Here is a 23,156-nt window from a genome sequence, read left to right on the forward strand (position 1 = left end):
GTCGCTCACTTAGGCCGAATTAGAGTCGACAAAACATACCGGGTGGACTCACACACCGTTAACCGCAAGATATTGGCAGTTACGAGGTTCCATCTTCGACTCCAGAAATCTTGAAGAGACGAAGCGAGGTACGGGTCATTGAACTGTGGCTCGAGCTCAAAACCAAAGAGGGTTCGAACCACGGTTGCAGCGAAGGCTAGAATGATCTCAAGGTTCAGATATACATGCACGCACTAGAGGCATGATAGCACCATGGGGTGCATGGAATTCCAAACAGTAGCTCCATTATGACGTAATCAATTTTTGTTTTGACAGTTGAGGTGGTGGTGGTTCCATTTGCGGTCTTTACGAGAGAAGAGGCAATGACGATGAATTGTTTGAGAGAGAGTGAGGGGTGGGAAAGAGGGCCTTTGCCAAATGCAAAGAGTAAGAGCTTGAAGTCTGCGAGCCAAGAGATGAAGGCGGCGAAAGTGCCAGCGAGGTGTAATGTAATGAAAAAAATGCTCCGCAGAAACTATTAATTCAAAGAGGAAGACTGAGTTTGAAAGAGAGCGAGCATATTTGTGCAACCAAAGAGGGCATACTCGAATTTATCGACAAAATGATCAACTAGAGAAGCATATAACTTTCTACCTACAAATCCTCTAATCATTGTTAAGATTACTGGTCTCAGACAGGATTATAAATAAATAGTAAACAAATGGAAAAGGAACAAGTGAACACTGAAGGAGATTTCAGCTCAAATAACAATGACTAAGGATTAAACATCACTGATGGAGACTTCAGTTGAAACCTATTGCCAGTCCTTTCGAATATCAAAAGTGTAGGTGATATCCAAGTATGACTTGTTGTCATCATCAACAAACTGAAAGAACAACCACAAACAAAACATCAAGTCAGCTAGTGCATTGATCAAGATGAAGGACTCTACTAGAAGATAGGTTATGGACAAATTAATGACTTGCTGAGGCGCCAAAAAAGAAAAGTGACTAAAGAATTTGAACTTTAAATGAGTGTTAAATATATGCACATGAAGTCCGGCAACAACTTTATTAGAACATTTATTGGTTGTTTGATTGACATCAAGTCGGCATTCATTCATTCTCAATTCATTTCCAAACAAATCCAATTTGAACACAGACAAGAACTTAGGAGCTAAGTAACTATTCTTTTCTCAGATAAATTATGGTTTCTAATGCCTCATATCTACACAGCCTATCAATAAAGTTGATTGGCAAGTAAGAGTATGTCAAACAAATAATATCTCTTCAACCCAACACATGATGATGCAAAAATAGAACACTTGAAGAAAGAGATTTAAGCCAAGAGAAAAATTAAATCCACATTGATGTATTACTAAATCATGTTATAAATCATAATGAGCAAATAATAATATCTAACAAATAGGTTTGTGGGGAAAAGACTTAAAATTACAGAACACTTCTCTTGACATTTTTATAGTAAATGCAGAAAAGTAACATTTTTAGACCAATCAATCCTAATTCTGAACTCTGAAGGAATAACACATTATATTGCTAAATCTACCTTAGTTTTGGCAGAGTATGACCCTCTAGCAAATATCCCAGATGGTGTTGTCTCTTCTGGCATCTCATGCGTGTAAGGCTCTGCTTGTGGGCTAAATGTTCCAATCATCTCTTTGGTACTGTCCACTGTAATAAGGCTTAACAGAGAGTTGAAGTCAAGAAACCTTTTTTTTTTTTTTCTTTTTGGCTTGGTATATGATTTGAGAGAGAACTTACCCTTGATACCAGTTTTCCACACAGTGTTGGTGTATTTGAGACCTGAAACTATGTTATGGCTAACCTGGAAAGTGAACATGAGCCTGTAATGGCTACCTTCTTTCAAAGTAAACCACGAACCATTGGGATTTCCTGTTTCTGGTATTGGAAGAACAATGTCAGGTCTACCATCTACCTTTATTGCAAGGCTCAGGATCTTCACCTCGGGCTCCAAAGTTTCTTATTTCGTCAATACAAAAGAAATAAAAAAGTTAGGTCCATAACTGATGAATAAAATTCCAGAGACAAATGGTTCCTCATTAGATGAAGCTACAGAAACAGGGAAACAAGAAGGGTATTTAAGCTTGTTGCCATTCACAAGAAACAACAATTCCCAGTTGAAAAACTATGATTTATCATTTGGGCCAGAAAGAATTATAAAGAGCCTGAATGAATTATAACAATGTCAACTTCTCTTGTGAATCTAAGACCAATTCAGCACATGAAGGAAAACAAAGAGAAACAGAATCACAAATCTAACTTGAAAAGGGAGCAAGGAGTGTTCATTACCTCCAACAGAATTCATGTCGACGCTTCCAAGAAGCTGTTCCTTCCACCTCCTCAAGCTCTCGTCATCCTAATGCATCAACATCATAGATCTTTCAGATATACATATAACGAAGCCAAGAAGAAGAACAAGAAGAAGAAGAAGGAGAAGAAGAAGAAGAAGCAGAACCTTGTCCTTCTCGAGCTGCTCTTTCAAGGTGCACTGAGGGCCCAACTCAATCTCCCTGTCGTCGTCATCTTCTTCGTCCTCAGTGAGAGCAACCGAGCTCTCACTCTTGTACCTACTGAGACTCTGGCCTCGTTCATCGCCGCTTTCATCGTCAGTGGTGGCACCTTTGCCGGAGTGGTGGTGCGTGTCAGGGGTAGTTGCATCGCCGTTGCTCTTGTCCTCAAAACCCATGCTGCTTTTTGAAGCCACTCCAATGGCCAAAGACATCAACGCAGTTATAAGTATACTGTATACGGCAGTGTTGTACTGGCACCAACGCCAACAACAACTACACTGCGTTCTGTCTTGCGTATGTTAAAACCACCTTCAACAACTTTGGGTGCTACTCTGCAACAAAGACTCAGAAAGAAAGAAAGAAAAAGGCTAATTGGAATATGAGAAGAAAAATGAGCAACGCAAGGAAAGTGGCCAAGAAGGCACAAAGAGAGAGAAAGAGGGTCGGAGGGTGATCCGCAATTCAAAGATATTATACTACAAATATGGAAACAATTGAGAGAGGGAGAATGGTTTGTGAGATTGGGCTTATGTTCGTCATCTATTATCTATCTCAATCTCATCGTGAAGGTCACTCTCGTAGTTGCAGGGAGCACTACTCTGCCATCTTTGAACGTTCTATAATAAATGGTATGTTAAAACAAAACTCATTTAAACGCAAGAAAAAGAAAACTACTACTCATGTTTGAAAACACACCATGGATAAGGGAATTTCATAATCATGATCTAAAATATGGTTCGTGAACTAAACATGGGTTTTGACTTCTCCGGTCCTTCTTATGGGTAATACCGTTATTATTGCTGTCAAACCATATGATAGGATTAGTCTCCAGTCTTCACTTTTCCTGAGCTGGATACCTAAAATAAATTTGTACTTCTTACATCCCCCCTCAAATTTGTAGTTCAGGTGAAAGCGAAATAAGCGTAATATAAATAAAATTTCCATTCAATCTGCCATGCCTCTTTGCTAAAATGTCATATACTTTAGGAATATATTTACTGCTAAATGCTAATAGAAGTCGAACCTATACAATTAGCATTTAGGGATATTGATAAGTTTTAATTTTTAATTCACATAGTTTTTGTGTATATATAGAACGGATCAAATCGAGTATCCTAGAATTTAATGTGCGTTGTGCTTGGATGCATTGAGTCCATTATTTTGGTTGAAGGAAAATGAGGACAGCACGTTGCCGTTAACAAAATTGAAAATTCCTACAGATGATCATGGTCACACTTCCTCCAATAATCGATATAATCAGGCAGCATCTTAACACACATAAGGATATCATGTAAGTATATACAACAGATGGCATAAAATTTATAAATCATAAAAGGTAGATAAAATAATGCAGCAATCAACTCGAGCATCTTACAATAAATTAAAAATGGATCTGTTGACCTTCTAAATTCAAATACATCCACTACTCAAACATTGTGAATGCTCACGTCATTCTGATGCCCTGTGACATTCAAATTCATCCAGCTCAATTAGATTGGTTATCCTTGGTGAAGCTCAGTGATTGAGAGGGACAGCCATATAAACCATAACGGCATATGGTGCTCTTAAATGTTAAAATTATGAGACACAGCTCACATGATAATGAAATAAACAAATAATTCCACGACAGACCATTCCATGTAAGGATTATACCCAACATAATTAAGAATTGAAAAACAGAAATAATGATAAAGAAACCAAGAGAGCAGTAGAGCAAATACCTGATAGGTTCATAGATAAATGAGGATGTGCACCAGACATCTTTCCTGGGCTGTTTTCCAATTGCTTCAGAATGAAAAAAAAAAAAAATCCTCGTTGTGAGAACCTCCCCTGTCCTCATTCGAGAGCTTTGTCGAGCCGGCCCAAGTTAGTTGGATGATAAAAAGAAACTAACTTCCAACTTGGCCTTAAAAATTTTATGCTGTTCTATGTATAAAAATTAATAAAAACAAAATCTGCATTTAACATTACAATCTAAAAGTAACTAACCACTACTAAAATGTAGTAACTACAAAGTCATTTCAGAGACAAAATTTCTTGATTGCAACTTGCAAGCTTTTACAAGATCATAGGTCAACATGAGCATAATTTAGAACCCTAACTGAATTCCATGGATAACAAAAAGGGTAATAAAAACCTCAGAAGCCAAAGGAAAAACAAAGTTACAAGAATAACATAGCATTCGGCATCAAGGAGGTGATGCCAAACCCGTAACAAACTTGTTACTCACTAGTCACTAGCCCATTTTCTAACAACATTCTCTTTAGCAGAAGCCTGCTGATACTCTTCCTTCTTGAAAAATCCACCAAAATCATGCTGCCTACTGGGAGAACTATTTTTCAAGACTTTCGATGTTACAAAACCAAGCCCATTTCTCACTCCCCGCAGTGCATACAGCAAGGGATTCAAAATGACAGCAACAAGCAAATCACCTTTAGCAATTAGGAGATACTGAAAATGAAGAGATATATTGAAATGTAAGAGTTTCTATTATATCTTATATTGTGTTATGAATATATCAGCAGATGCAATGAGTAGAATCAGGAACTTCTTACCATGAGAGTGATACCAAGGATCGTGAGAGAAGCATATTTTGCTTCTTGCCAAAAATTATCATCATTAGACCAGCCGAAATATCTACCCCAGCCAAACCAACCTCCTCCACCAGCATCACCTCCGCCCCCCAGCTCCTCTCTTCTCTTGATTTCTTTGTCCCACTTCTCAAGTTCATTCTTCTTCCCACTCAGAGCACCTTCTAATGCTTTTCTAGCTTGCTCCTGCCATCACAATTCACTTTCAGTTTCCTATTAAATTTTCCGCTTTGACATTAGCATTGTTCTTCCAAATGTTACACATGACAGAAAAAGAATTGAAACTCAGGGTTGCACTATTGTTGATTGCCTTGGCATCTAAATGTCATTTGATGACAAGAAATTGCAAATAGAAATTAAGTTGCAAGCTCAACACTATGGAGAGTGGTGACACAAATATAATTATTGAAGATAGTACGAATTCACTAGCGTGACCAATTAATGCAGAGTGTAAATAGGTAAATCCTATGAAGAATCTAATAACCCGGCAAAATCGGAAGATACTTATGAGGGGAACTTGCTTTGTAGGACAAATTGCAGGTGCAGTTCATTTCAGCCAATAAAAATTAACGACAGGAACTACTACAAGTTTAGAAACGGTATCAGACTCTAGTGTTATTATTATTTATCTGAGCACGCAATTGATGAACTGCTATGAAGCAAACACACACATATATATAAGCAAAGGGAACAACCAATGAGGATATTGCAAATTACCGTGGAAACTTGTATTATACAAGATTAAATAAAAATTTAACAATTGAGAAGAAAGCATGCAGTTAATCGGTATGGCAGGGGAATAGAGAAACCTGTCTTCGATTGTCGGAGAAAAGGCAGAAGAATCTGCCATTATATCGGAGGGCCGGGTGGTCGAAGATGGAGTCAGGCTTTGTTTGCGTTAACAAGTGGTTGCGGTGGCGGGAGGAGTTGCGGAAAGTTAGGATTGGAGTTGGCGGGCTTAGGTTTACAATCCCTGCCATTCTCCGATGCCTTCTCTATCTACCACTACCGTCTACCGTCGCTCCCAAATACCTCTATTTACTTGTAGGCTTGTAGCTTTTGTCCAATCCGTCCTCAAGTAGATGGGAAAGGGTTAAAAATGAAAACAAGAATTATGCATCAACATAAATAATTACATTACACACACAATTATTCATGCTGAGTGGATTTTTTAAGTTGAAAACCAAGGTGCAGCTAATTTCATATTATATTAATAATTAAAATAATAATTATTTAATAATTTTTAATTATTAATTTATATAAAATTAATGAATTTTTATCTTTTTTAATATTTACTTTTTAATTTCACAAATTTTTTCAGTAATAATAATTAAATTTAATGTTATAAATACAATCAGTCTAATTAATTGATAATAAAACTCTTATATTTTATATAGATTAATATTTATTAGTAATAAAGTTTTACACAGTACTCTATCATGCAATGTGGCGTGTGATATCTGAAAAGATTTTAGGTACCGATTTTATTAGCAAGACTTGTTTAGAATTGTAGAATTAGAAGAGAAAATGTTTGCTATTAAACAAGGTGATTCCTCCATCAGATCTTATTTTACAAGACTCAAAGGCTCGTGGGGGAATTGGATGAATTCCAACCAATTATAAAATATGAATGTGATGACTCATGCTTATGCGGTATTGAACTTATGAAAAAAGTATATGTTTCAGACTCATATTATTTGATTATTGAGAGGATTGAATGATGATTACTCAACGGCCAGGTCTCAGATCATGTTCATTAAACCATTTCCTAATGTGAATGAGGTTTATTCATTACTTTTGCAGTAAGAGCGTCAGCTAACACGCTCAAGCCATAATGAACTTCAATAACTCCTTCAACAATCGTTTTTGTGGAAGTAGGCAAAAGGACTCACGTGGAAGGGGTAGAGAGCGTTCTAATCGAGGGAGAGGCACTAATGGACGTGGTCAATTGAGAAAGTGCTTATACTATGAGAGGGCTGGACATTTAGTTGACACATACTACCATAAGCATGGGTTCCTTCTCACTACAAGCATAATTCTAACTTTAAAATCATTAACAATGTGAACACTGATGAAGATTTGCAAAAGATCAGTGAGCCTCATTTGAAAGATAATGAGAGCTTAGATTACTTGTTTTCGAAGGAAAAAAAAAGCTTTAATTGAGTTGTTTCACAACCATGGTGGTAAACCTGCTCAAAATATTAATCTGGCTATTGAAATTCATGCCCCATTCAAAGGTATATACAAAATTATATCTATCTCCAAACATAAAATAAAGTGCACAGATTGGATTCTCGATACAGGTGTCACGGCATATGTGGCTTGTTCTTTAAAATTGTTCACTAATTTTCGAAGAGTAAATCCAATCTTACTTCAATTGCCAAATAGTTCAAGAATTGTCACTGCCATCAGTGGGACAATTATTTTTCAACCAAATTTCAACTTCAAAATATTCTATATGTTCCATCTTTTACTTTCAACCTCATTTCCATTTCAAAAGCTACTACATCCTTTTTATGCCATTTTACATTAAGTGAATTGAATTGTGAGATTCAGGATAAGATGAGCTTGAGGATGATTGACACTGCTAAACTAACTGCAAGCCTGTATATCTTGAATTCTGCCCACATACATATATTGCACTCACTTTTACAACAACCTCAAGTAGTCAATAAGAAAGGTTGTGTCAATAATGTTGTAAATAAGTTAGATTTGGCAATCCTATGGTATAGTAGACTAGAACATATTTTCAACAATAGAATAGAAGATATGCAAAAGCACTATGGTTTTCTTTAGAACCAAATAAAACATGTACCTTATGAATCATGCCATTTTGCTAAGCAAAAGCGTCTTTCTTTTCCTCTTAGCAAAACAAAATCTGCTTCTTGTTTTGATATCATCTGCATGGACATTTGGGGATCATTAGTTGTTGCTTTTAGTTAAGACCGTAAATATTTCTTTTTCCATTGTGGATGACAAGATAGATTCACCTGGGCATATTTCATGAAAACAAAGTTGAAGTAGTGCATTTAGTTTCCATTTTTGTACAATTAATTGATACACAATTTTAAAAATGAATAAAATGCATAAGAAATGATAATGGCAAAGAGTTCCTATTGCACTCTTTTTATAAATCAAAAGGAAGCATTCATCAAACCACTTGTGTGGAAATTCCACAACAAAAATGGAGTCATGGAGCGTAAGCATCAAAATATATTGAATATGGCTAGAGAGTTTATTTTTCAAAGTCATTTGCCTCATCATCTTTGGACATTTGCTATAGCTCGTGTTATATATATCCTGAATCGTGTTCTTTCTAGCTCTATAAATGCATCAAGCCCCTTTCAAGAAATGTTTCACTCTTTATCCAACATCTCTTATTTTTAAACATTTGGGTGTTTGGCCTTTGCTTCCACCCTTAGTATTCATAGAAAGAAATTAGAAAAGCGAGCAAAAAAGGTTGTTTTTTTGGGGTTTCAAAATGAACACTAAAAATTTTTTTATTAATGGATCTATACTTAAAATTAAAAAGGTCTTTCTTTCAAGATATGTCATCTTTTATGAGGACATTTTTTTTTCACCAATCCAATGCTTTTAATGATTCACATGGTGCATCTTTTTTGGATAACTTGCCATTCTATCATAATGATTTAGCACATCATGCTTCTACACAATCCTTATCTATTATACCTCATATGCTGCCAGTTTCTTTACACATACCCTCAAGCACATAAGCACATCATCCTACTCATGCATCCTTAGATCAGCAGGCGTCACCCTCGCATTCTCCACATTTGCATGCTGATCACAACATGCACACATTAGCTTCAAGCCCCCATCTACCTCACCATCACATGATCATGTAGTTTTAGAACAACCTCATGTAGACCAACATCTTAAGCGCTCAAATAGGATTAGAAAACCACCTGCATGTTTCATAAATTTTCAATGTATGCAGGTTCTATGTGAATCAAATTCTTCTTCTAGTACCTCATCCTCATTTTTATAGCATCCTATCTCTCAATTCATTTCATATGAACATCTCTCCCCGTCTCACAAAGCCCTTTCCGTCGCCATCGACAACCTCACTGAACCTCAAAGTTTTGAGCAAGCTATTCCGCATGATTGTTGGCACCAGACAATTAGGGATGAATTTTTGGCCCTCGAAACCAACAAAACCTGGGTCATCACCACTCTTTCAAAGGGTAAGTGTGCCGTTGGGTGCTAGTGGGTCTTCAAGACCAAACTCAAGTTAGACGGCTCGACAGAATGCCACAAGGCCAGGTTGGTGGCTAAGGGCTACACTCAATTAGCTGGATTTGATTACTTTGATACATTTTTCTTTGTAGTAAAAATGCCCACATTTCAAGTTCTGCTGGCTCTCACAACTCAAAAGGGTTGGTTCCATCACCAACTTGACGTGAACACGACATTTCTACACGGGAATCTTCTTGAGACTCTTCCCCCGGTCTCTCTGCACTTTCCAATAGTGTGCGCAAGCTTGAGCGTTCTCTCTATGGTCTTAAGCAGGTCAGTCAGCAATGAAATCATAAATTGTGCTCAGTATTGAAGGCCTCAAGTTGCACTCAATAACGAGTTGATCACTTTCTATTCACCAAAGGCAGCTCCACTACCACTTTCACTGTCCTTTTGTGTTTATTAAAAGCTATTTTTAATTTGATTTACCAAACATAAATGTTACAACTTTTAAAAAGTCATTTTTTTAAAATTAGCTTTTATAAAACTACTTGTGAAAAGTAAAAAATTTACCAAACTCTTTTTTGAAACAAATGAAGCTCGACACATGAGAGTGGAGCATAAAATAGGCAGATACAAAAGCAAATCTAAACACAAGGTTAACAATCCTATGTCATCTCCGGCATTGCCATCAACTACCAGTAGGATCAATACCAGTCTACTCTTTGTAGCTCAAAAACGTCATGTTCTGTATGACATCAACAGTTACCTCTTTATTGTTGAAAATTCTGTTATTGCGTTCCAACCAGACGTTCCAAATAACCGAAAAGAACCCAGTCAGCCACCTCTTCTGCTCCTCTTTTCTATTAGGTGTTCCATTCCAACTCTCAAACAAGCCTTTAATGCTTCCTAGGACAGCCCAATCTCTATGAAAATATCTCAACCAGACGCACCACACCTGCCACGTAAACTCACAAAACACAAACAAATGATGAACACATTCGATCTCCTTTTTACACAAGACACAAATACTATCATGTTGGCAAGTTATGCGTAATCTACTCAACATTTCTTTAGTATTCACTCTACCGACTAAAATAAACCAACCAAACAGTTCAATTCTAGGCGGAACCAACCCTTTCCAGATCGAACTTGTGAAGCTATAACTCGTAATCTCCTCCGAAAGAGTCTCCAATTGTAACACCTTACTGTGATTTTTTGGCTGACTCCTTCACACTTTTTCTTTATGTTTTGCCATCTTCTTCTTCACTGCTAATTTTTATTCTGAGCTTGTAAAATTTTCATAATATCTACTTGTTCATCATGTAGAACAGCACCCGACTCCACCGCCAAAGCCCAAGTAGCCTCAATTTCCTTCATCTGTTCTTCTTTTGTTAGCCTGTCTTCAACTGTCGCATTCCCACTATCTGTCTCCAATACCGTCCCTGCATCCTCCATCAACCTTGTCGCATCCTTGGCTCTTCGGTGTACCCCAGTACCTACCTTTTTGGCTGGCTCCGAGGCACTTTCCTTCCCATCTACCTATGCCTTGTCCTTCGAGCAGTTTTCACCAGATAGACGACCATTTACTCCATCATCCATACCCACCAGACCCTGCGTCCTCAAGCCCACTACACCACCCAAGCGAAACAACAATTAGATGGGCAATGAAAATGGAAGCCCAATTGATTACAGCCACAAGACCTCAAACCCCTATTTAGTCCCCCACCTTGACCTAATTCAAATACTTGCGTTAATGTTCTTTCGGACCCCACTTCTTTATTCAAATTCAATTCTGTAGAACCCGCCCTACCATTAACCTCCGAACTGCTAACAGAATCAATGCTGTTATTTTCAAAATTTAAAAATGAATAATTCGAATTTAAATCATTCAAAAAGTCATCCTGAATGACCATTCTGCCCTTCACTTCATCGGTGATCCTTGTATCCAGTTCCATCAGGTCCGCCGCTGGATCCCACGGCACCGCTTTGTTCAACATGCCTCTGCTACATGAACCAGGATTTCTGATCATAAAACAGTCTTTGTGTCCTCCCTCCGCAAACATTTCACCACCTACCACTAAATCAATCTCTTTCACAAAGACATAAAACTCCCGATTACCAACAGTGACGTAAACCCTGATGACTTCAAAAACACACGTCTCAACTAGGACTCTACCAGCCATGAAAGATGAACCTGCCTCCGTCGTTACGTCACAGTTAATCACATCACTCAATTGCCCACCTATTGTTTTAAACATTTCTGGAGACCAAGCATGTAGAGGCACCCCACAGCACTCCAACCAAACTTTTCGAGTGGCACAACATAGAGACTCATCCCACCTCCAGACCCTATGAACAAATTGCAACAGGCTATCCAATTTGAACGTAAAAGCTTCCTCAGCATGCTGCACAGTATCAAACGTCAATAAGACTTTAAACGCTTAAAGTCGTCTATTTTAGCTTATTAAGAATATCTCCAATGCATAGTTTTAATTTCATTTCATTTTGGATTTTGCAAGGTGCCATATAAGTATTTGTAAGATCATATGTCATAAAGTTTGATTTAAAATTTAATGTAAAATTTGTCCTTTCAATATTTAGTCTCATTATAATAACAATATTACAATAACGTTATAATATTTATTTAATAGATTTATTGATATTTCTTTAAAATGATATAATAACTTCTTACTAATATTTATATTATTTTAAAAATAATATTCAATGTAAATTTTAATTTTAAGTAATTTCAATTAAGGTAGAAATAATTTGGAGTTGCTCCCATTGGAGTTGCTCGAAGTTACCAATAACACCAAGGAATGGAACCATAGTCGTTTTTGTTGGCCCATTAGATCCCGCCCCACGAATTCCAAATCCTTTTAATTAGTTGACCAAATTCCCCAAATCCTTAACCACTCTATTGATTCCCACATTTGGTTTCAAACCATGCCCTCCTCTTTCTCGAAGGTAAAAAGAATTGAATAAGAACAAAAAATTAAACAAAAAACTGAAATTGGCAATTGCGTAATTTAACATCGCATTCACTTTACCCCACTCTCCTTTGTTAAAAGAGGAAACGGTTTCATTCGGGTCCTCCACTTTATCCATTTGTCTACTCTCATATCATTTCATCCTCGTCTAGTCGTCTTTAACCCCCCTACAAGATGCCATTGCAAGTTTTCTACCTTTTTATTCTTTTTACATTTTTACCCCTCAACCACTCCTCTCTTTTCCCCTTATCAATCCGTCAAAATTACTCTTTTACACCTGTCTGTCAGCAGAAAGCACAGAGTGGATAAGATCAGGGCATAGTTGTCATTTCATATGCCATACCATTTATGAATCTGAAGAAAGGGTATTTTGGTGATTTCGGTGTTATAAAGAGAGAGATAGACAGAGACGAAGAGAGAGAAAGAGACAGAGACAGAGAGAAGCAGCTAAGAATAGAGAGAGAAAGAGAAAGAAAGAGAGAAGGGTATAGCCGTTTGTTTTTCTGTTGGTATATGAAGGTGGTGAAGTGAAGAAGAGAAAGAAATGGTGTCGGACCAGGAAATAGCGAAAGGGGTAGAGTCTCTGCTGCGTCACTCGGAACCAAACTCAATCACAACGCTGAACGGCGTCGTTCAGCAGCTGGAAGCAAAGCTAGGGTTGGACCTATCGCACAAGGCTGGTTTCATCAGAGACCAGATCGACCTTCTCCTCCGCCCACAGCATCAGCAACAGCAGCAACAACAACAGCATCAGCAGCAGCACCACCATCTACAGCAACCGTTTGTTTCTCCGCCTTCCAAAGACCATTTTGCCCCTCACCATCAACCCCAACCACATTTCCCAACCACCCACTTTCCTCCCCATTTTGCCCTCCATCCTCACACCGAGATCAACTTCCAGCAACCGCCCCACTCCCACCCACCTCCGCCGCAACCCCCACCGCAGACTAAACCCCAACACTACCCTCACAATGCCGATGTTCTTACCCTTCCTCAGCCTCAACCACCCAAAGAAAGGTGACATTTTTTTAAATTTAATCTTGAACTTAAGAACTGTGTTTTCTTCTTTGTTTTTAATTTAATTTTTGTCGTTGTCGCGTAAACTAAGATCTTAGGTTCTAGGCTTTTGTTTCCTTAGATTTTGGGTTTAGAGTTGTTCGCTTTTGTCCGAGGTACTGTTATGAAGATGTTGGGTTGGTTTTCTGTTACGGTAGCAGTGGGAGCATGGTCCCATTTTCTGGAAACTGGGGTTTTATTTTGCTATTTTATTGGAAGGCGTGGTTCATTTTTTTTGTTATAATTTTGTAGCTATTTACCCACTTGTTTTGTAAACTACTTGTTCTTGTCATGTCCTTTTCCCTGTTACAACGCTATTATTTATGTTTATTGGAATACCCCCCTTTCTTTCCTTTCTCTGTCTCTACCTTAGAAAAATAGAAACTGCTCCCTTGTTGTTTTCAAGCTTTCTCTTGCTGCTGTTGTATAGTTTATATTTATTTATTCTTATGCATTGACTAGGAATCGTTCTGTGTTATTTTTTTGCATATTGATATTTGAGTATTTGTCGCATGCCATTTTTTCTTTTAAAATGCGCCGTTTATTATTCTGTGCCAATTACAACTAGATTTACTCAGGTAGCCACAGCTTAGATAAACATGAACGACACCGGTGTTTTGCTTGTCCATGCTATACTGTGACTGTGGCTTTCTTCTATTCTTTATTTTTCAGTTTGATGCCAATTATCAGAAGCGATAGTAATTGCTTATTGCCAAAGTACTGCATCCAGTTGCTTATATTTTTGCTTTTAAGTTAATGAAAGGCATGTGTTTTGAGTAATCCTTCTGTAAAAGGGATAGTTCTTCATGACTAGTTTATGGGATGAATATGTATGACATGATTTGGTTGTATTATCCGTTACAAAATGTTTTAACAGTGTTTCAACCGGAGGCAAAAGAAGAGGTGGTGCTGGTGGACTTAACAAAGTTTGTGGTGTTTCTCCTGAACTTCAGGCAATTGTTGGTGAGCCGGCATTGCCAAGAACCGAGGTAATCTTTTTTACCCAAACTAGCATAATTAGTCAAGTGCATCCTGCATTATTTTTCGAAGCTTTAATTTCATTTATGTGAAGATAACCACTATTTCATGAAAAGTACTTTGAAAAACTTATATATATTCCAATTCAGATTGTGAGGCAGCTATGGGCCTACATAAGGAAAAACAATCTCCAAGATCCTGGTAACAAAAGGAAGATCATTTGTGATGATGCACTGCGTGTGGTATTTGAGACCGACTGCACTGACATGTTCAAGATGAATAAATTGCTGGCCAAACACATCATCCCACTTGGACCTACAAGTAAGTAAATAGCTAAATTGAAAAAAAAAAAATAGGCTGCATTATTATGTTTACAACTTCAATTTTGCTGATACTTTATCACTTGTGTCTTTCACTTTTGTCACTTTAGAGGAGCCTCAAGCCAAAAGGATCAAGGTAGATACTGAACCTACAGTTGAAAGTGCTGAACAGCCTGAACCTGCCTCTTCTACCGTAATAATATCTGAAGCTCTTGCCAAATTTTTGGGCGCTGGGGAAAGGGAGATGCAACAATCTGAGGCCTTAAGACTTGTTTGGGAGTACATAAAGGTTAATCGTCTGGAGGTTTGTAGCCATGTCCAACCCTTGAGAGTTTAACACTCTAATATTTCTGTTGTGGTCATTTTCAATGAAACTGTAAACTTTTTTGAGCAAGTTTTTGGATTCAAATTGTGGTTGAAAGATGAAAATAAATAATAGTAAAAAAATTAAGGAAAGAAAATTTAAGAGCTGTTGTCACATTATGTTTTTGGGAAAAAAATTGATTTAAGAAGGTTGCTGATTGTTTTATCTAAAATTTGTTTGTAGGATCCTTTGAACGGAATGGTGATATTATGCGACGAAAAGCTTCAGGAGCTGCTTGGATGTGAAAGCATATCTGCTTTAGGGATATCAGAGATGTTGGGACGCCATCATCTATTTAAACAGTCTGACACCTGTTAGATCTGATCACTTCTTGTCATATAAGGTTAACCCTTTTTACCTTTTAATTTAACATTTTTTCGTTGTCCTAATTGGTGGTCTCTTTCTTATCATTTCCTTAAATCTGTTTCCAAAACCAGTTTCTCTAGTAGTATATCCTCACGATAAGTGTCCTTCGCTCTTTATACAAGACTTGAATAACATGGAATTTGTAATTTTCAACTGTTATGGTATCATGGATTCTTGAATTGGCATGTTACTTATCAGTTTCATCTCTAAATTCCATTTTCCCTTGATCCTTAATGGTTTATACTTAGCTCCCAACTCATGCCATATATGTATGTCATGGTGACCATTAAACATTGCTTGTTATGGCAACTGCATATAGAATTTGACAAATATGTTTTTCTGTGTTGTTCTAATTGCAGGGTATGGGTCTGCCCGAAGCTTTAGAAACCTGTTTCTACTTGTTGCTAGGTTCATATAGGAAGTTGTTACTTATTTGGCTGTAACTTGTTACTTTAATCACTTTGTTCGTTGACATATTTAGATTTTATGTTATCTGACGACAAAATATTAGGTACATTGCTTAGAATGACAATGTTATTGTAATGTTGCGCTAGGCAGTCAGGGCAGGGAAAGTAGTATATTTTGTATTTACGAAGTGTGGCCTTTCGTCCTGGCCCTTTAGGTTTCCCTGTGCATTTTATTTTGTATTGTGAGTTCTCAATGTCTAACATGACCAAAGGAAAACTGAGTTCCAATTACTAATACTATTGTACATTGAGATACACCGAAATGCACCTTGCTATTAGACTCCACACTTGTACAAATCGTGTTGCATAGACGTGATCCAATTATTGTGTTGCACCTAATATTAGATCTTAAAATCTTGATATTTCATACCTATCTTGTGGTTGTTAGATGTCTTACATTTTCTAGACATCGCGTATGTAATTCAATAACTATGTAACTGTCATTATCTACTAACTGATTATGTAAGGCATCATTTTTGCCCTATCAGTCTATCACATTTCAATCCACATGTTTTCTTTAAAAGTTAATTCATTTGTTCATTTGAATTCAGTAAAATAAATCTTCAATTAGGGGTGGTAACATGCATCCTATCCGTAGGTACCCAACTTGATCCAAGTGAATGTTGAACCACTAAGGTACCCAACTTGATCCAAGTGAATGTTGAACCACTAAGGGAACTTGATCCAAGTGAATGTTGAACCACTAAATACAGAAGATTTTTTAAAAGATCTTTAGTCACTAAAAAAAGATGATTAATTAATAATTTAATATTTTTTATATAAAAATCAGTTTTATTTTAGATTATCACCAAGTTATATAATAATGTTACATCTTTTTAATAATCTGCGAGTAAGATCGGATACCTGTGACTTAAAAACGAATAGGATTAAGATTGAGATATTCTTAATTCACAGGTAACATTAGAGTTGAATTCAAACCCTCTCCGTGTCACCTTTATCTTCAATCAATTGTGAGAGCGCATTGAATAACGCACCTTAACCAGGCCCATTATCTCTGAAGCTCGTACCGCATTAACGTCTAATGCAGGACACAAAAATCATCAAAAAGGAAAAAAAAAACGGAGGACATAAAATGCCTGTATGCTTTGGAGTTTGGCGTTTTGCGTAATCGTGTTTAGGTTTGTTTGTTTGTTTTTTTTTTTCAATGTGTTTAGATATTTATTTTGCTTTTAAATATGAATATATTTTTGGATCAAATGAAACCTTAAAAAATAATAAATATTTAAATAAAATAGTATAAAACAATTTTTTATTTCTAACATATTAATACTTAAATCCAATAATGTTAACTCAAAATTTAAAATATTTATAAGCTTAATTAATTTTACATTTTTTTTATTCTTAAACACATTGAATAAAAAAATATTAATATGAGAATACTTAAATAATTTATTTAATCATAAAATAATAGTAATATAACTATTTTAATGGTTGATGTGATTTATTTAAATTTTAAAATATGAACTAAACGGATATTAAAAAATGTATGCTTTTTTAATAATTATACACTCCTAACGTGATTTTAGCTAACATCACGTTTGACAAAAGTCCTATGAAAATACAAAATTATATTGAAACCAACTTTGAATAAAAACTAATTCTACAAAATCAAATTAACACCATCATCCATTTACAAACACGACTCCAAACATAAACAAATTCCACCAACTTGTGAGTCACGTATCAACTATCAAAGAACAAATATCAAACCCATGTAACCTATAGTCATGACTTGTGAGACACTTCTTTAGGAGGTTGAGACTTTGGTTAACCTCAGATCAAGATTTCAATATGAACTTTGATGATGCCATAGTGCAATTAGGTGTGTGCTTGTTCGTTTGTTTCAACCTTCAATGATGCTTTAACGTTTGTTTCCTGAGATTGGGATTGAGAGACTAAAACTGAGTATTGAGTTTGGTGACTAGAAATTGGAATTAAAATTTCAACTGTAGGACACAAAATTTTAGTTTTTTTAGTACTTTTAGAAAGTAAAAACACATGAAACTAAAATTTTTAAAGATGTAGACTGAAATTTTAATAATATTTAAAAAAATACTCTCTTTTAATTAAAAAAATTCTCTTTTAACTTTTTAAATGTCAATCTATCCCTTGGTCTTTATATTTATCTTAAAATAAATATGATTCTGATACATAACTAAGTCCTATATATTTTACACCAAATACAACATAAAAACTTAATTTAATCTCAAACTTTTAATCTTTGTCTCTTAATTTTAATGTCTCTTCCAAATAAATATTTAATAATCGTATTCAACAATCTACCAATCCTCACGTCATCGGTATTCAACTTTAGTTTCATAATAAGCAACTATGTTTAAGAAGAGTATAGTATTTTAATTACATGAGTAAATTTTAATCATATATTTTTTTACATTTTATATGGATACTTTAAATTTATAAGAACAATTTATTTTTCTGGTTGACTAATTTACGGCACTATAACATAATTTACATATCACATCCTAATGTCACGCCTTGGACACACTCCAACGCTACCGTGCCAGCACTCGGACTTACTCAACCTCTTGAGCTAAGACCAAGTCAGCCTAACCCTCAATACTTAGCAAGAAAGCTAAGAACACAAGAGAACACAAGAAAAAGGAAGCTTGGTGGAAAGAACATTTTAGTACTCAAGTGTGGTTACAAATGATTCACACACCCTCACACTAACTCTTACCTCCTATTTATAGCCATCCACCTCCTCAATGGATGGTTAGGATTAAATCTAATCAATGGTCTAGATTAATCATCTAGAACCTTCTTTATAAATATCTATCCTACCACTACTTTCTAAATACTTCTAGATTGTTCTATATAACTCTTCATACGTTTATATCAATCCACACTCTTCTAGAATATTCTATGATCTTCTAGAGTCTTCTAGAACCTTCTAGGGTATTCCAGGAACTTTTAAGACATTCTAAAACGTTCCAGAACCATCTAGAATATTCTCAAACACTCCAGAAAACTATACAAACACTGTTAAATCTAACCTTCTAAAAATTTACCATGACATTCTCCCCCACCTAATGCACAGACGTCCTCGTCGTGTTCTGTTCATGATAGCGCGCTAGGTGTTCTTGGAATTGCCACAGATCTTCACGAGCTTCCCAACTAGCTTCAGTTATCAGAAGTCCTTTCCACTTGATCAAGTATTGGATACTTGGTGGTACTCCTCTTCGTCGCACGATGCGATTAGCTAAGATCTCTTCGATTTCTTTATCAAAGGATCTAATCACCACAGGCGGAGCACGACTCGAGTCACCTCTACTCGGTTCATCTTGATCTTCATGATATGGTTTAAGCATACTCACATGGAAGACCGGGTGGATCTTCATAGAGGGAGGGAGTTGTACTTTGTAAGCAACTTCCCCAATACGTCCAATGATCTCAAATGGCCCTTCGTATTTACGGATTAAGCCTTTATGAACCTTGCGAAAGGCTTTGAATTGTTGTGGAAGAAGTTTGATCATTACCTTGTCTCCCACTTGATAGCTTGCATGCCTCCTCTTCTTATCTGCCCATTTCTTCATCCTCTTTGCAGCTTTGTCGAGGTAAAAACGAGTGACATCTGCTTGTTCTTCCCAAGACTTAATCATATGATAAGCTCCAGGGCTCTTCCCTGAGTAAGGGGAAGGAAGAGAGTGAGGTGTAAGCGGTTGTTGTCCAGTCACAATCTCGAACGGACTCTTCCCTGTAGACTCACTCCTTTGCAAATTATATGAGAACTGAGCAATGTCGAGGAGTTTTATCCAATCTTTCTGATTAGCGCTTACAAAATGCCTCAAGTAACACTCGAGTAAGGCATTCACTCTCTCAGTCTGCCCATCGGTTTGAGGATGGAAGCTTGTTGAAAAATGAAGCTCTGACCCAAGGAGTTTGAACAGCTCTGTCCATAGTCGTCCTGTGAAGCGTGGATCTCGATCACTAATGATGCTCTTAGGCAATCCCCAATATTTCACCACATCCTTGAAGAATAGTCGTGCTGCCTCCTCTGCAGTGCAGTCAGTAGGGGCGGGTATAAAGGTAGCATACTTCGAAAATCAATCCACTACCACGAGAATAGATCCAAACCCCTCAGACTTCGGTAAGGCAGAAATAAAATCTAGAGAGACACTTTCCAACGGTCGCTCTGATGGAGGCAGAGGTTCTAACAACCCGCTTGGTGTCTTGTTTTCAATCTTATCTTGTTGGCACACAAGACAAGTCTTCACATAGCTCTCTAATTCATCTCTCATTTGAGGCCAATAATAAGAAGATTCAATGAGTGCCAAGGTCCTTCGCTGACCTTGGTGACCAGCCCACTTGGTGTCGTGGCATTCTCTCACTAATTTTCTTCTTAGATTTTCCCATTTAGGGACGTATAGTCTTCTCCCTTTAGTGTAGAGAAGGTCATTTTCTAGCTGAAATCTTTTGGTCTTACATTCTCTAGCCAACTCCACCAACTTCTTGGCTAATGGATCATGATGCAACCCTTCCTTGATGGTGTGCACAATATCTCCTTCAACCATAGAAATGGCCGCCAATTTAGCCTTGCGACTCAGCGCATCTGCTACCACATTAGTCTTGCCTGACTTGTATTCAAACTTGTGGTCCACCTTCCTCCTAGGTGGTAGTTGTTTTGGCAACTCGGGAGGCATCACATCCTTATTTTTTTCAAGGACTTCCTTGATTTTGGGAGGAACGTCTTCTCTTTCAGATGTTGACTCTTCTTGTAATAGAGCCAAAAATGTAATCTCTCCCTTCTTAAACCCTTTCTTGAGTTGCATAGCAGAGAGTATCGGTGGTCCTCCAACTTTAGAGACTGTAGGGACCATGCATGGAGACCCTTTCTCCATGACGCATACTACGTCGTAGTATGGCATAGGTATTATATTTGCCTTCCTTTGCAAATCGAGCCCGATGACTATTTTAAAATCTTCTATGGGTACTACTGAGAAATCTACAAGGCCCTTCCAAGAACCAAGAGCCATCTCAACCCCTTTTGCTACTCCCTTAAGGGGTTCACCCTTGGTGTTCACGGGTTTGAACTAGCCATTCTTTTCAGTGATCTTTAACCCAAACCTCTTTGCTTCATCAGGCATGATGAAGTTGTGTGTAGCACCAGCGTCAATCATAGCCATAACGGGTTTTTCATTGATAAAGGCTTTGACATACATCAAGTCTTTCTTTTCTGCGGTGCTTGCCTCTTTGCCCTTCACAGCATTTATGTGTTGGATGGATCCAACACACTCAGTTACTTCAGTTTGAGCTTCTCGTTCCTCGGCGATAGATGCCAGAGTCCCTAGCTTGGGATAGTCCTTCATTTGGTGTGTCCCCTTGCACACGAAGCATCCTCCTTTGGGCACGAAAGCCTTCTTCTTTTCCTCGTACTCTTTCTTTGAAGAGTATTTTCCTTCCTTCTTGATTGAGAAACTCTTCTCCTTGTCTCCCCCACCTTTAGTAGAACTAGGCTTGGAGGAAGACTTGGGTTTAGAGTCTCCCCTATGATACTCAGTGAGTGATTCGGCCACCACGATGGCCTCATCGACATCCTTAACATTCCTTCTTTGTAGTTCTTACTTTGTCCAAGGTTGGAGTCCATCAATGAAGAAGAACAATGCATCCTCTGATGCTAAGTTGGGAATTTGAAGTGTGAGAGTAGTGAACTTCTTTACGTAGTTGCTAATCGTACTCTTGTACTTCAACTCCCTCAACTTCTTCCTTGCTTCATAAACCACATTCTCAGGGAAGAATTGTCTTTTCAACTCCCTTTTGAAATCTTCCCATGTGGCTATGTTTCAAGTACCCTTCTTCATATCTTCGCACTTTCTCCTCCACCATAAAGTAGCATTATCAGAAAGGTAGAGAGCTGCAGTGCGTACCTTTATTGCTTCTTCGACCACCCCTTGGCCTTCAAAGTACCTTTTCATTTGCCATAGGAAGTTCTCCACCTCTCGAGCGTCCCTCACGCCCTTGAACTCCTTTGGCTTTGGGAGATCAATCTTTGTCATCTCCCTTATAATGGTTGATCGAGATTTTGCCTCCTTGAACCAAACTCGAACTTCCTCAAATAGCTTCAAGGAATTCTCAAGCTTCTCTTCGATTTGGAGCATGCTTTCTTTGAAAGCATCTAGTTCTCCTAACACGTGATCCTCGAGGGTCTCCTTGTCATGTTCTATCCTTTGGAACCGCTCATCCATAGAGGATAGAACATTTTCCAACATAGAAAATCTTTCTTCTCAGAAGTTAGAGTCCTTACCTCTAGGCTCACTTGAAGAACGACCCTTCTTGCCTCCCCATTGAGAAGGAATAGTATCCCTTCCCTTTTGAGACTCAACATGCTCCATGGTGATATTTGAAGCCATACCAACAAACCACTTGTGCTCCCTCTCGAACCAGGCTCTGATACCAAGTTGTCATGGCCTTGGACACACTCCAACGCTACCGTGCCAGCACTCGGACTTACTCAACCTCTTGAATATCTATCCTACCACTACTTTCTAAATACTTCTAGATTGTTCCATACAACTTTTCATACTTTTATATCAATCCACACTCTTCTAGAATATTCTATGATCTTCTAGAGTCTTCTAGAACCTTCTAGGGTATTCCAGGAACTTCTAGGACATTCTAGAACGTTCCAGAACCATCTAGAGTATTCTCAAACACTCTAGAAAACTATACAAACACTGTTAAATCTAACCTTCTAAAAATTTACCGTGACACTAAGCCCAAGTATATATCTTTTTAAATGGTCATAGTTTATAATTTGAAATAAGCATTATATTATATTTAATTGTCTAAAAAATATTGCAACTGTTTTTTTAGCACATTAGCATTAGCCGAATATAAAAAACTAATCTCTCACTTGAATAGCGAAAATTAAAGTTTACGAATACCAACAAGTATATATTAAATCGTTTAAATAATATTATAGTAAGTGGATATCGTTCTTATGAAAATTAAAAGATTGAACAAGTAAATCAGATTAAATGTCTAATTAGATTAAAATAACTTGGATTAATGAGGGTAAAACTTGTATCTTATTTGAAATCTTGAGTGCTTAAAAGCCAGTAAATTTAGATGTTAATTGAGAAAAGACAATGACGTGAGAGTCAAGAGTTTTGAAAATGTTTATACTTTTAGAAAAATCAAAAAATCTTTCATGACAAATTTTTAGTAACTAATTTTCAATTTCTTGGTTCTTCAATTTCTCTTTAATCAAATAGTTGTCAGTTAATTAATTAAAGAGTTTAATCACAAAAATTGA

The 23,156-nt window shown here is 37.0% G+C and overlaps 3 protein-coding genes across 3 annotated transcripts; 1 reads left to right on the top strand and 2 right to left on the bottom strand.

The window, feature by feature from the left end:
- Nucleotides 1-549: 549 nt before the first annotated feature.
- Nucleotides 550-3,426, bottom strand: LOC107467414 (rho GDP-dissociation inhibitor 1-like). The gene is made up of 5 exons (XM_016086508.3): nt 2,476-3,426; nt 2,310-2,376; nt 1,761-1,979; nt 1,546-1,670; nt 550-865 (listed from the first exon to the last, which is right to left on the bottom strand). Exons 1-5 carry the CDS (start codon nt 2,740-2,742, stop codon nt 794-796), a joined length of 750 nt encoding a protein of 249 aa, XP_015941994.1. The 5' UTR covers nt 2,743-3,426; the 3' UTR covers nt 550-793.
- A 1,060-nt stretch (nt 3,427-4,486) lies between these two features.
- On the bottom strand, nt 4,487-6,200 carry LOC107466307 (uncharacterized). The gene is made up of 3 exons (XM_016085284.3): nt 5,931-6,200; nt 5,086-5,307; nt 4,487-4,981 (listed from the first exon to the last, which is right to left on the bottom strand). The coding sequence occupies exons 1-3, from the start codon at nt 6,099-6,101 to the stop codon at nt 4,760-4,762; spliced, it is 615 nt and encodes a 204-aa protein (XP_015940770.1). The 5' UTR covers nt 6,102-6,200; the 3' UTR covers nt 4,487-4,759.
- Nucleotides 6,201-12,716: 6,516 nt separating this feature from the next.
- LOC107466296 (uncharacterized) lies at nt 12,717-16,117 on the top strand. Its single transcript, XM_016085276.3, has 6 exons — nt 12,717-13,328; nt 14,245-14,356; nt 14,495-14,666; nt 14,776-14,969; nt 15,213-15,372; nt 15,755-16,117. Exons 1-5 carry the CDS (start codon nt 12,856-12,858, stop codon nt 15,345-15,347), a joined length of 1,086 nt encoding a protein of 361 aa, XP_015940762.1. The 5' UTR covers nt 12,717-12,855; the 3' UTR covers nt 15,348-15,372; nt 15,755-16,117.
- The last annotated feature ends 7,039 nt before the right edge of the window (nt 16,118-23,156 follow it).

The sequence above is a fragment of the Arachis duranensis genome, chromosome 1, assembly GCF_000817695.3.
Source record: "Arachis duranensis cultivar V14167 chromosome 1, aradu.V14167.gnm2.J7QH, whole genome shotgun sequence".
Lineage (NCBI taxonomy): Eukaryota > Viridiplantae > Streptophyta > Magnoliopsida > Fabales > Fabaceae > Arachis > Arachis duranensis.

Excerpts from the sequence above, each read along its gene's own strand:
- LOC107466296 (XM_016085276.3), top strand. The coding sequence starts at position 12,856 with ATGGTGTCGGACCAGGAAATAGCGAAAGGGGTAGAGTCTCTGCTGCGT. Across the intron at positions 14,357-14,494 it reads CGGCATTGCCAAGAACCGAG|ATTGTGAGGCAGCTATGGGC; the intron begins GTAATCTTTTTT and ends ATTCCAATTCAG. Across the intron at positions 14,970-15,212 it reads TAAAGGTTAATCGTCTGGAG|GATCCTTTGAACGGAATGGT; the intron begins GTTTGTAGCCAT and ends ATTTGTTTGTAG.
- LOC107466307 (XM_016085284.3), bottom strand. The coding sequence starts at position 6,101 with ATGGCAGGGATTGTAAACCTAAGCCCGCCAACTCCAATCCTAACTTTC. Across the intron at positions 5,308-5,930 it reads TCTCCGACAATCGAAGACAG|GAGCAAGCTAGAAAAGCATT; the intron begins GTTTCTCTATTC and ends TTGTGATGGCAG. Across the intron at positions 4,982-5,085 it reads TCCTTGGTATCACTCTCATG|TATCTCCTAATTGCTAAAGG; the intron begins GTAAGAAGTTCC and ends CTTCATTTTCAG.
- LOC107467414 (XM_016086508.3), bottom strand. The coding sequence starts at position 2,742 with ATGTCTTTGGCCATTGGAGTGGCTTCAAAAAGCAGCATGGGTTTTGAG. Across the intron at positions 1,980-2,309 it reads CGACATGAATTCTGTTGGAG|AAACTTTGGAGCCCGAGGTG; the intron begins GTAATGAACACT and ends TGACGAAATAAG. Across the intron at positions 1,671-1,760 it reads GTGGAAAACTGGTATCAAGG|TGGACAGTACCAAAGAGATG; the intron begins GTAAGTTCTCTC and ends GCCTTATTACAG.